This window comes from Buceros rhinoceros, unplaced genomic scaffold (genome assembly GCF_000710305.1).
Source record: "Buceros rhinoceros silvestris isolate BGI_N320 unplaced genomic scaffold, ASM71030v1 scaffold26716, whole genome shotgun sequence".
In the NCBI taxonomy this organism is placed as follows: Eukaryota; Metazoa; Chordata; class Aves; order Bucerotiformes; family Bucerotidae; genus Buceros; species Buceros rhinoceros.
In genome coordinates, this window is record NW_010419691.1 from 1 (window position 1) to 13,188 (window position 13,188).

General features: G+C 42.3%; 1 protein-coding gene across 1 annotated transcript; it reads left to right on the forward strand.

The window, feature by feature from the left end:
- Positions 1-759: 759 nt before the first annotated feature.
- On the forward strand, positions 760-13,083 carry DDB2 (damage-specific DNA binding protein 2, 48kDa). The gene is made up of 10 exons (XM_010139043.1): positions 760-931; positions 3,650-3,780; positions 4,802-4,993; positions 5,809-5,954; positions 8,883-8,982; positions 10,267-10,444; positions 11,104-11,249; positions 11,497-11,661; positions 11,977-12,022; positions 12,691-13,083. The coding sequence occupies exons 1-10, from the start codon at positions 760-762 to the stop codon at positions 12,939-12,941; spliced, it is 1,527 nt and encodes a 508-aa protein (XP_010137345.1). The 3' UTR covers positions 12,942-13,083.
- Positions 13,084-13,188: the final 105 nt, after the last annotated feature.

Sequence of the window (13,188 nt, forward strand, 5' to 3'; positions counted from 1 at the left end):
GAGCTCTGTTTAACATGGGTAGGTAGCCGTGACAGCCAGTCACAAGTTATAAATAAGTTTAGCGCTAGCACGAGCGCCTTTACGAGGCTCTTCGCGGAGGATCTTCTGGGGAGATCTGCAGCTGCAGACGGCATGTGATGCATCACCTGCCAGCTATGAGGAAAGGCTGTGGGAGGCCCACACCTTACCTCGGGGGTCGGGTGGCGTTTTGCTCGTCATAACGTGAGAGTCCCACTTCTGCTTAGAGAGTATGCTTGCCACCAGTGTAGGAGCCCAATCCAAATATCAGGTGGGGGATGTGGGGAAAAGTGGTTGTTAAATAGGAAGTAAACTTCTGAGCATCTGGTGGAAGACCACTTGTCCCTGGCCGTCACTGTAAAGGCTCTGACCTTTTCCTTAGATCTAGAGAGCTCAGTGTGAACTACTAGAGAAATAGAGTATTATGTAGTTTCACAGCTGTAATTTATGCAGAACTGTGGATTTTAAGCTTAAAAGTGTGGTAGAAGCACATCTGTCAAAACTAATGCTTTAGCATACATTCATTTTCATAGGTGAACAAAGAATTTGTTGAACCTCTTACCCTTTCCAGCTAAACACAACAAAAAGCTACTGTCATGCTGATGAAAGAGGGTACAGGTATAATGACTATTTTCAAACCACTGGGATATGTTTCATTCCAGTTTTCCTCTCTGTTCTCTAGTTAAAAGTATATTACAGTGTTACATTCCATGCTCTGTCTGCTTTTAGGGGTCAGGCAGAATGGCTCCAGTGAACCGGCCAAAGCACAAGAAGCATGAGAAGGAACATGGCCATTGGATGGAAGAGGCAAAATCAGCTGGGAAAAGGAAACCGGACTATGAGGAATTAGGGAATGAGCCACAAGCAAAGAGGTGGTTCATGAGAAAAACATCCAAACCCTCAGAGAAAATTGGTAACATTTCCTCAGATCCTTATTGTTTCTTCCAAGCAGGTTTATCCTAAATGACAGGATTAGACTAGTTGAAGAGGGAGGATACCAAGAAGCATGTCCAGGCATGAGTGCTAAAATGGGATTATATATTACAGTGATACATGGACTTGTACTGGGGTGATATGTTCTCCAGTTATCTGTCTAGGGTATGTGTGCACATGCAGGTGTGTTTCATTTTTGAGATTCTGTACCCCTTGGTAGAACTGAATATGTTGTCACATCTCATTTCAGGGTGGTTAAGTTTTGTGAAATTCCTGAATTACCTGATTTCTGCTTTATTGTAGGACAGACCAATCATGGTAATACATTGTTTTTTCTGTCATGCAATTCTTAATGCAGTTTTCTGGTCATAAAGATGGTATCCCACAGCATGCAGTCTAAACTGTCATTTCCACCCAATTCTTTGTATAATCTAACTTTTGCTACAGTAAGTAGGAATACTTTTACCTCTGTGTTCAGCTTAGCCTGGACAGAATTTCCACTATATCATTTCTCCTCATGTACATTTTTCTCCTTTAGTATGTAACTTTGGAAAAAAAAAACTAAAGATTTTTGATGTAATGAGGAGAGGCGATACTGGAAAGGTTAATGCTTTGCATTATCGAGAAGGTTTCTCTTGCAGTAAGGACTATTTTCACAATTATTTAGGTTGGAAAAGACTTCTAAGATCATCGAGTCTAACCATTAACCTAACACTGCCAAGTCCGCTGCTAAACCATGTCCCTAAGTGCCACATCTGCATGTCTTCTGAATACCTCCAGGGATGGCGACTCCACCACTTTCCTGGGCAGCCTGCTCCAATCATTGACAACCAAAACTTTCAGGGAAGAAATTTTTCCTAATGTTCAATCTAAACCTCCCTTGGCGTAACTTAAGGCCATTTTCCTCTTGTCCTATTAGTTGTCACTTGGGAGAAGAGACTGACATGCAGCTTGGTACATCTTCCTTTCAGGTAATTGTAGAGAGGGATAAGATCTCCTCTCAGCCTCATTTTCTCACATAAAACCTTTAATTTTATCACTAGAATTACTGCCTTGTGTGGAAATATTACACACTTGCTGTACAATTTTGGCTTTAAGGATCCAGAAATAATTGAAGTGTTTTTCAGCAGTCAGAGGAGTTCTATGATTTTATACATTTCCATTGTCTGGTCTATAACTCCAAAGTTGGAGCAGTTTGCATTATGAAGAGTGGATGCAGAGGCAAAATACCCTGTTTGAAAGGAGTTCTGTGTATAATAGTGGATAGTTAAAGGATCTTCTCATCTGCATTGTAACTTCACGGCCTGATTTTCAGATTTGGTAAAACACTTGGAATTCCTGTAGGATTCAGAGGGAATTGGAGGTAGAGGCAAAATATACTTTTCCTCAAACTTTTTAAAAAAGTTTAAGACCTTTGTATTTAAGCTTTTTCATTCTGTGTTCCAGTTTTGATTTTTGGCTTTTGGGAAATTTTTTTTTTTTTCTCCATATAGGAGAAGTTCAGCTTCTTGCAATTGAAACACCTTTTAAAAGGGTTTCTTCCAGCAGATTCTAAAAAGTTTGTTTCTGAATAAATTACCTTTCATAATAAAATGGAATTTGAAAAAAGTACCTCTGTTTCTGTCATCTCTGAGGGAGGAACTGTGGATGCTAATTTTTCAGTGAAAAAAAAGGAATTAGAATATAAATACTTTTATACCCATTTCAACAGGTGTAACAAGTGTTGACACTATGTTGGCATGTGAACAAAGAGGTTTATTTTCACACTTGTGCATTTCTTGGCTCCAGCATTGTATTAAAGAAAGCTTTTGTTTAGTTTCTAATATAGAATGATCCATATCCTTTTTGTTCTGCTGTTTTTTTCATAAATATCTTTAAATGAAAATAGCATTTTTGTTTCTTAAGAAATGCATTTGATGTCTAGATCCCCCAGGTGTTACAGGTCATTGCCATGGGGATGATTAGATCACAGACACAGGACTGAATGAATCTATTTTTATGTAAATGTCCCTGAAGATAAAAACTTGGAACGTGAACAAAATGTAGAAGCATGCTGTACTCTCAGCAAAAATCATTCCAAACAGAAAGGTTTTCAGGCAATGAGGCATCAGCAAGTCTATTATCAAAACCAAAACTCGTGGTACTGTAGGGAGACTCTATGGATTACAGCCCATGCAGGTCAAAAATTCTGATTCATAAACAGGCATTTCACGAACTGTGTGGATACTCGTTGCTGTGCTTGGGGAATTTTCAGGTGTTCACATTTCTGCTGGTGACATGTCTGACCTTCCCTTTGCTATACCCAGGGGCTTAACACCTCCCATGACATATTTTCAAGTTGTGGGGGCTTTGGATAACTTTGTTGTATTTTGGGTATGAATCATTCAAATTGTTTACTGCACCACCTTTGGCATTGCTTTAGTACTCTTCTGTTGTCTCTTCAATACATTTTTGTAAGGGGAAGGAAGGTTTAACGAAGCATACACAAAGTTCTGGCAGGCTATGGGAAGCACTGGGCTCCACAATTGCAGAGGCTGCTGCACTTTAGATGTGTAAGAAGATTCTCTACATTATTACCTTGTGGCCAAAGCTTTTCATGGATGAAGGAGCAAATGCAGATGTCTTCCTGTATTGTATAGTGGATGAAGGTGACAGGCGTTGGCCCTCAGTAAGTTCTACTCTTTTTTCTCTCTGGCAGGTTTGAGTGGAGGTGGGTCCATGGGGAGAAGCCATGGAGTCGTTTTCCATCAGCTGAACCGGCAGTGCAGCATTGTTCATTATGTCTACCAGAACATGCTGGGAGGCTCCATTCGGGCACAGCTCAGGCAGGTGAGGAGAGTTTTCCTTCTTGACATGTTGGACATCTCAGCTCCCTACATAAAAACATCTTCAGTGCAAGCATTGAAACTTTAAAGGGGTTTAAAGTTTCTCATATACACAGTTTGTGGCTCCAAGTCTGTCACACCATTATGTTTCTTAATCCTGTAAAATGCAAGAGCTGAGATGGCTTTTCCTTCCAGTTGCCCCAGCCCTGTCACTGTATGTTTCATCCTCTGTTAATTCTGTTCTTCCCTGAATCATACTTAAACTTACCCACTCTACCAGTGGAATTATTGCACAGTGCTACTTTTGCATGCCAATCCAACTGTTTTGTTGTACTATTTTTGTACTCTACTTCTCTAATCATGTTAGGTTTAGTGTTGATTTTTCCTCTTCATAGACATATTCCATCAAGTCCATAATGTTTTACTTTTTCAGAGCTCTTCTCCTTCTTTCATTTGAAAATCCATAGGTGGGAAACACTTAGGCTAGCTAAATCTTCCAGATGATGTCTCTATTATAAGTATCCAAATGATAAAGAAATCACAAAGCTCATCCAAGTAGTACCTGTTCTACAGCTGAATAACAATGCATTTGTGTCATGGTTTCTTATTCTCTGTTTCAAATGTTCTGGCAACTTGGGTGGAGGACCATAATATTGTATCTCTGGATGATGTGTGACATTTTGGGATGCTCAGTAAAGACAAAAATAGTCGTAAGTGCCTTTTAGTGGTGTGAAGGCATGTTTTTGTTCCTTGTTTAGTATCCTGCCTTCTTAGCTCAGTCCATGAGTCTAAGCAACCTGTACATCACTTAAAGTGTGATATCTCTCAGTTTGCTCTTGCTTTCTGAGTGCTCTGGCTGGTGTGGATTTGTGTGGTCACAGGCTGTTTTGCTTGAGCACAGCATGTTCTCTTCATTCTACAGAGAGACTTAGAATTTTGTGGGAATGTGCTAACACTGACAGCAGTTAGAAATTGTAACCACTCCTCAGAGAATCTTCAGAGAATCTCTTTTATCTTTTTAACAGTGTGTGCAGCAGCACTTTCTGCGTTCTCTTGCCTCATACCGCCTCTTTCGAACAGCAAGTCCATTTGACAGGAGAGTGACATGCCTGGAATGGCATCCAGCATACCCCAGTACTGTAGCTGTTGGTTCCAAAGGTGGAGACATCATCCTTTGGGACTATGAAGTACTTACTAAAACCTGCTTCATAAAAGGGGTAAGCCTCTGGGTGTGTGGAATGGCTAGGAGGGAAAACTGGAGTCCCACAAAATACTGGAGATAAAACTGAGGTCTTGTGTTGCAGATTAGCCAGCAACGGGGCAGGACTGAGGTGCAACAGCATCTTCGTTCCTAAGTCCTAGACTGTTCTAGCGCTGGGAAGAACTGAGGTGTGTTAAGTTCGTAATGAAGCAGTACCTGGTGTGTGCTTAGTAGAAAAGTAATACAGCAACTGGCAAGCCAGTTAGCTTAAAGGGATGCCAGAAACAAGTGGGCACAGGGGGTCTGTCTGTTTTAGGTCATTTTCTGCACACGTTAATTCTGTGAGATAAGGAAACATCTTTGAGTGGGGAGAAACAAAATCTCTTTATCTAAAGTGAAAAACTGAATTAGAATGAACGGTTTATGTAGCTGGCACGGCCTCTCATTGCTGTACTCAGCTGTTCCCATTCTAACAGGGGCTCCAAGACTCTGTAATTTTTATGCCCTTTCTAAATTATCATTGGTATACACTGGGAGGAGGTCTATTCTCCAGAAATTCCAGAGTCATCTTTCTCTTTTTGTAAACAGTGTGGTGCCAGCCAGCCAGGGAATACATTGCCTGGGACTGAAGGAGTTGCAGTTTTGTCCTCTGGGAGCACAGCTGTCTACACAGCCATTATGTGGGAAGACAAGGTTGTCTTCACCTTCTTGAAGGGCTGCTGTGTGTTTCACTGTTGCTGTTAAGGATGTAGCAGTGAATGCAGAATTACAGAACGCACTTTGCTCATCACTCAGTAGATTTTTTTCTTTTGTTCATCTCCTTCCTTGTAGATGGGAGCTGGAGGGGCCATCACAGGAATGAAGTTTAACCCTTTTAACCCTAGTCAGCTGTACACTTCGTCAGTTGCTGGCACTACCACTCTGCAGGATTTTAATGGCAATACTATCCGGGTCTTCACCAGCACCGCGGACTGGGAGTAAGAAATACAGCAATGCTTTGGGTCTCTGTGTCCTGCTGGCAGGAGCGCTACAGAAAGAGAGAGAGAGATGTTTGTCTCTAATATGTGGGAGCTGGGCTTCCTCTTCTCCAAAAACAAGTCCTTTGTTGTCTGAATTTCAGGGATCCTTTCTCTTCCAGGGATGCTCACTCTACCTTTTTATTTTTCCCTGAAACAGGGTGGTGGGTAGGAGAGACCTTTTCTTCATGAAGGGGAGGGACTCTGATGCTGCCCACTTGCTTTTATACATGGGAGAGTGTGGGGATGCCACAGTGGAATTCCTCAGCTGTCTGTTCTTAAATCTCTTACAGCTGTGTGTCTTGGGGAACATTTTAAACTCTTCGCCTATTAGCAGTGCTGCTCGTCAGATGTGTTTTACAGGACAGTTTGTAGTCCCCTCACTGTTTCTCCACAAATGACTTCCAGTGGTGCGTGTCATAAGGGTCATCCCACCTAACTTCTGGTGCTTATCTAAAATACCAAAATTTAGAGTTTGGGCTCCTTCAGGATGAGTGAAAAGAGAAGATAAATTGCCAGAGTCAACTGTCTGCCCATGCTGCCATGTCATACCCTTTCAGACTGTTGTTTTTTCTGTGGACTCATGAGGAAGCCTAAACTCTTCCATTAGTTACTTTAGTTCAGTGCTTAAAGGTAAGTAAGGGAATCTAGGTTTACTTTTTCCCGCTTGATTCCTCTGGGGGCAGCTTTCATGAATGTTTTCCAAATTGGCTGTTCAGCTGCAACCTTGTAACAGGGCCGAAGGTGAACACAAGTAGTGCTAGGATGACTGGCCAGGTGAGCAAAGAGGGATAGACTGGGTCCTGGGCATGAGGGTGTTGTGTTCCGGGGGGTGCCTGTCACGGCAGCGATGTCTAGATTTGAATGGACATGCCATGCTTCTACAGCTGTGAAGACAGGTAAGCTTTATAGGTAGGCCTTTTTTTGGTCTTCATTGTCTTCTTGAAATCTAGTCTTTAACGGTGAGAGACTATATTAAGTAGTTGCTCTGTGAGCAGAAGATGGAGTAAACTTGACTATCAAAGAGTTTAGTGACTCCTAGCAAGCATCCTTCTTTTCTGTCTCTGTGTAGGGCTTCCACATTTCCTCAGTAGACAGATGGAGGAAAGCAACATAACAACGGTATAACTCAGAACATAAGATTCCTGTGCCATGAAGTTAGCAGTAGGCTTTTCTGCTTGCACTGCTCTCATCCTGCCTGCTGGTACTTTGAGAAGAACCAGATACAGCACTAGAAGCAGCTTGTAGGGAACTGGTGAATTAATTCTCTGTAAGAAAACCTTGGTGTAGGGGTGTTGTGAGATTTTATGTGGTTTAGTGTGGAATGGTGCTAGTTTTGTTTGTGATCTCCTAAGCCTTTTTGAGCCAGGTAGTTCACCGCAGATTAGTCCTACGCCCATAGCAGAAGAAGCAATGCCACTAATGAGGTTGAACTTACAGGGTCAGAATGTTCGTGCTGAGATTGGAAACAGATTAGAAAAAAAGAGTTCTTATGTACATGCCCTGACAGAAAGCAGTTAATTGTACTTAGGGAAGCCGACGTTGTGTTCCAGGAGATGTGTTATATGTTGTCCTCTAACCTTGATGCCTCTTCGCTTTGTGTGTATTCTGGAAAGGGCAGGGAGGTTCTCTTGGAGACATCAAATTCAATCCCTATGAGGCAGTGAAGCTTTTTGAGGCATCAAGGTATGGCACCCTAAGTCTGCAGGATCTTGAGGGCAGAGTGGTGCAAGTGATCTCTTGTGCCCTGGTCCGTGGTCATGAGTACCGCAATGTTTGGTGAGAAGGGAGCACTGCAAGGCTGGTTCTTTCTTCCTTGGGATTAATGCTGCACTGCTTACTGTGCTCTCTAACATCTTAATCTTTGGCAGTGTTAGGAGACTCTTGGTATGAATTGGTGCTGTGAGGGAGCTTGGAGACAGGCTCCTGGTCCCAACCCTAGCACTGCAGGGTAGATAACAAGCTAGGCAGCTACAGGGTACTTACGTAGCTGAGCATGCTGCCTGCATGTTTTGGTGTTGCTTTCTGGTGACGCTATCTCTTGTCTTGCAGATACTGATAGCTTTTCACTTCATAAAGTGTGAGGTGAGAAAAGCAAGATAACTTTTTCATTTTCATTGTTGTCAGTGTTCTGTCTGAGCAGCTCAGGTAGCATTGGAAAGCTACAAAACATTTTGGCACAATCTGAGTTTCAGCTTATTGAGTTTACCCTGCTGCCCTTCTGGAGGCTTCAGGCTCACCATGCTAATATCCATGACCTAAAATTCTAGAATAATTTATCTTTTCAAGTGAAGCTTTTCCAACAAGTTCCCAAAGGACCCCAGATTTATTCTTGCTGCCCTTCCCCTCTGAGCAGAGCTGAGGTTAAGATCTTAAGGTCTTTATTAGATAAGTCTCTATTCAGTTTTCTTTCCTGGACCATGAAGTTGAGACATTTTGACAGTTTGCAACTTTCCAGTCCAAAGCTTTTGTCTTTTCTTTACTACTGCTTCAGCGTTTTGTAGAAGATGTAATTTTAGAGCTGTTCCTATACAGTCGTCAATGTCACAAGGGTGTTCTGATCTTTCCCAAAGCAGGAAAAGATCATGTCCTTTTCATATGCAAGCACCAGATGGCTCTTCAGTCTCTGTTTTGTTCCACTGTCCCAGTGTGCCACTCTCCATCTAATGAGCACTAAACAAATGACTAGGATATTACTTAATTTTCAGTCACCAACAGAAAGCTATTGTTGATAAGCTGTCCCCCTTCCTGATGTGCTCATACCAACAGGCAGGAGATTGCAGTTAAAATCTGTTGCAGTCTCCCTTATGAGGGACAAGATGTGAACCGGACCTCCACTGCCTTCATTTGCCAGTGGAAACAGTGCTGATTTTGTGTCTTTCCTTCTAGTTGCTGGTATTGCAGTGTTGATGTCTGTGCAAGCTGCCGTGCAGTGGTGACGGGTGATAATGTGGGCAACGTGGTCCTGCTCAGCACTTCTGGTGAAGAGGTTTGTATGCAGCATCTCCTTTACAGGGATCTTCATGGCTTATGTGCCACTACAGAGACGCTGAAAAGTGGAGCAAGTACTTTGCAGGCCATTAGATGAGTCCACCCATTGTGTAGGTGGTGAGAAGTTCTTCACTTCTGCCATTCATTAGACATTTTAACGCTGTTGAGTGTAATAATAATTCCCAAACAGGGACGGTGTCATGTGCTACCCCTCACTCAACAGTACTTGCTACTGGCGGCAGTAATTATAGGGTAACCTGAAGATGTGAGCACCCTCTGCCAACAACCTTGGTACTTGCAGATGGGTAATTCCGTGAATGTCGGGATAGAACATGCCGTACCGCAATTAGACACGAGGGGGCAGGCAGAGGCGCCTTCTAGTCTGCAGTAGTACAGAAACCTGTCACAGAAGAGTTGGAGTAGACCCTGCTTTCAAGATCCTGCTGTACCGTCATACGGGAATTACTTACTCCTGCCTGTAAGGATAACATCTGTAAGAGTTTGCCACCCAATGAGCTGTGGCCAGAGGCAGCTCTGTAAATTAGTGGTCAGAGTCAGTAGTGCTCCAAATGATTTGTGGTTATTCAAGGTTAGTTGCTTTCTTTCCTTTTTTTATGGTGAAAGAATGTGACAATCTTTTCTGCACTTGGGAGATACCCATTATTGTAGGGAGGATGGAGCAGCTTCACCCTTTTGATTAGAAATAATCTTCCAGATTCAGATATCAATTTATTCAGTTTATTTCCATCTATTCTTCTTAATGGAAATATTTCTTCTACCCTTATGTTTCTTTGCTGATGTATTTCTAGAAGCTAATTATATCTTCTCTCATCTTTTTTACCAAGATAAAAAAAGCTCTTTTGGTATTCTTCAAAGCAGGCCCTTCCTCCTTATTATTATCTTGGCAGCACGTTTTCTGTACCTGTTCCAGTTTGTTTTAATCTTTCTGCAGGTGGAAGACTGGCACTGCATAAAGTATTACAGATGTGATCTTGCTTTGTACAGTGGCACTCATACCAAGGATTGTGTTTTCCTTTCTCATAGCTGTAATAAAATGGTGGATCAGAGTTCTCCTGGGATTAAGTAATTACCAAGGCCGTTCTTCTCCTTTCTTGTTTCCAGTGTGTATTTCTGAAGTGCATTTCTTGGTGTATTTTAGATGTTTTGTTAATCTGTAAATGTGGGACTCTTTACTCTCCACTAGTAGATTATTATTCCATTCCTTTAATCCAGACCTTGATTTTTTTTTTTTCTGTATGATTTTCTGTTTCCTCTGCTGCAGATTTGGAAGCTGAAATTACACAGGAAGAAAGTGACTCATGTGGAGTTCAACTCCCGATGTGAATGGTTGCTGGCCACAGCATCTGTGGATCAGACAGTCAAAATCTGGGACCTTAGAAACATAAAAAACAAAATGAATTTTCTTCATCTGCTTTCTCATGACAAACCTGTCAGTGCAGGTGAGTTAAGGATTTCATTGCGTGGATGTCTAAAAAAAGTCTGCTCAGCTAAGTTTTTATTGTTGTGACAATGTTAGTTTTCACTCAGATTCGAAGTTGTGCCGTTATCGGGAACGTGTGGTCAGAAGCAGGGAGGTGGATAGGGCAGCTGCAGCACGGTCTTTGACTTGCAGTACAAACTGTAGCACTGTGCCTTGAGAGGTGAGTTTGGAAGCATCACCAGTGGCCGAGATTAGAAAACTGGATTTATTGGGGCAGTTCCTTTGCCAAAAGCAGAGCATGGGACAAAAGAGCATGGGACTCAAACCCTTGGATGCAGTTTTACCAGTTCGTGGAAATCCAAACTGGGGGTGTCTGTCTCCCTTTTCCACTACTGTTCCATTTGAACAATGAAGTTCCATTCTTTGCAATGTCTCTTTGTGTGATTCTGAAATGAGAACAATGATTCTTCCAATGTAATCTAGTGCTGTAGGTTTCAGTTCACTGTTTGTAAGAGCTTTGAGACAGGTGAATTCTTGTCTGTTGGGACACATGACCATATTCACATCCCTATTAAGGAAATAGCAATGGGTTTCCAATCAGAAAAATGGTACTTTTATATTTCTTGTCAGTCACTGCATTGTGATCTTTTTGTTTGCCTTATTGTTCCCCTTTCCTAGCTTATTTCAGCCCAACAGATGGTGCCAAGCTCCTGAGCACAGACCAATGCAGCGAAATCAGGATTTACTCATCTTCAGACTGGACCAAGCCACAGCATCTGATCCCACATCCTCATCGGCAGTTTCAGCACCTCACACCTATTAAGGTGAGTTGAGTGCAGTCTGAGTCTTGGTGCTAGCAGCCAGTTGTAAATCAGAAGTGGTCTGATTTCTGGTCAGGATACTACACTGGTGAGTGGATGTTCACACTGCTGCAGTTCACAGCGGAGCACTGTTCCTCAAGCTGTGGGTGGGATGTACAAATTTCTGTTCACACAGCTAGTTGTCTGGTGTGTGTCAGTATGAGCTCTGTCTTTCTCCTCTTAATTCCCTATCATTCTGCTCTATGAATAGGCAACCTGGCATCCTCACTATGACCTCATTGTAGCAGGTCGCTACCCAGATCCTAAGTTCCCAGGCTACACGGTGAATGAACTACGAACTGTTGATGTATTTGATGGAAACACAGGGGAGATGGTTTGTCAACTCCATGATCCAAACGCTTCTGGTATCATCTCGGTGAGTTGAGAACTACAGCTAAAAAGACTGCCTTGTATTGACCTGTGGCCAAGAGATAAGGGTTAGGACTAGACCAATAGGAATATCCTCTTTACTTGTGACAGACTTACAGTTTCATGAGGGTATGGCTGCCAGCTAAAGCTGCTGACATATGCAGGGCTGATCCACAGTCATCTGTGGGTTTTCTCTGGTACTCTATAGGGACCACTGGGTTTTCCAAATGGTTTGTTGCTGTTATATAAGCCTGGTGCTCTTATCACTCTGTTGTATAAGCAGTGATGCTCTTACAGACTCTGATTGTTTTTCCATTTTCAGCTCAACAAATTTAACCCCATGGGAGACATGCTGGCTTCTGGCATGGGTAAGTGAAAAAAAAACCTGGGGCCATTAAGCATGGGTGGGTTCCAGCCCCAGAAAAGAGCAGGCTTATTTCTCCCAACTAAAGCAAATTGTGAGTGTTTCTCAAATCACACTTGTTCTCTATAATCTACATCTGTAAAAGAGATCAAGACGTTATTTTGAGTCTTCCACCTTTGCAGTCAGAAAACAGATTGCTAGTCATCTCCTGTGAAATGTACCTGAGAGCTTGGAGTCCAGCAGAGTGAGAATCCTCTCTACAGCAGGGAGCCACTGTCATTTGCTGGCCATGTCACAGTGGCAGAATATCATGGAGGGGGGGAAAGCCTTTTCTTGCTGGAGTATACCCTCTCTTTCATTTAATTTATCTCATTTCCTAGGCTGCAGAGCCAGGATTACTCAGTTTTTTGCAGGCTGTATGGGATTAAGGGAGATTTAGGTGTTACACCTGTGACAGATGAGATTAGGAATTACTTCATTGTTCTTAATTAGATCAAAGTTCCATGGCTGTGTGGAGATAGCATTTACAGTAAATATCTTTGCATACTCTATGCTTTGCAAATACCATAGAACAGAACAAAGTATTTTGACTTTCTGGCGTATCTGTCATAGCCTAAGGCATTATATTTAAAGTAGGGTTTCTGATGCACAGCGTTTAATTTTTCTTCTCAGGCTTTAACATTCTGATCTGGAGCCGGGAGGAGATGGTGGCCAAGAAACAAGAACATCTTTTCAAAGCCATGACAGAACAGGGGATTGGAAGCTGGAGTTTGTCCAGACGTGGAGGGCAGAAACAGGCAAACCCTGGGACAAGCAAACTCAAAACTACCTTACTGTCTTTGGAGTTGGAAGAGATAAGAACAAAAAGTAGTAATTGTAAATCACAGGGAAGGAAGAGAAAAGGGAAGGATCTAGAGAACTGATTTAGTATTTTGATTCTTTCTGGATGACAGGGTACACATTCAATGTTGACAGTGGGCCGTATAAGCTGTGCAGGGCATTAGGCTTGTACTTTGTCATTTGTTCCTGGATCTGATCTTGCTTCCCTGTTTCTTTTTGCTTCTCAATCTAGAAAGTTGTGTCAATACTCAGTTCCTCCTCCCAAGTGGAGTTACCAGCCATTTTCTTAGGAAGCAGGAAAACTTCAAAGATGATTGCAGATCCTGCTGA

Bases quoted from the DNA above. Each gene is read 5' to 3' on its own strand.
- DDB2 (XM_010139043.1), top strand. From the start codon at position 760: ATGGCTCCAGTGAACCGGCCAAAGCACAAGAAGCATGAGAAGGAACAT. The intron at 3,781-4,801 runs GTGAGGAGAGTT...TCTTTTTAACAG, and splicing joins TTCGGGCACAGCTCAGGCAG to TGTGTGCAGCAGCACTTTCT. The intron at 5,955-8,882 runs GTAAGAAATACA...CTTTCCTTCTAG, and splicing joins ACCAGCACCGCGGACTGGGA to TTGCTGGTATTGCAGTGTTG.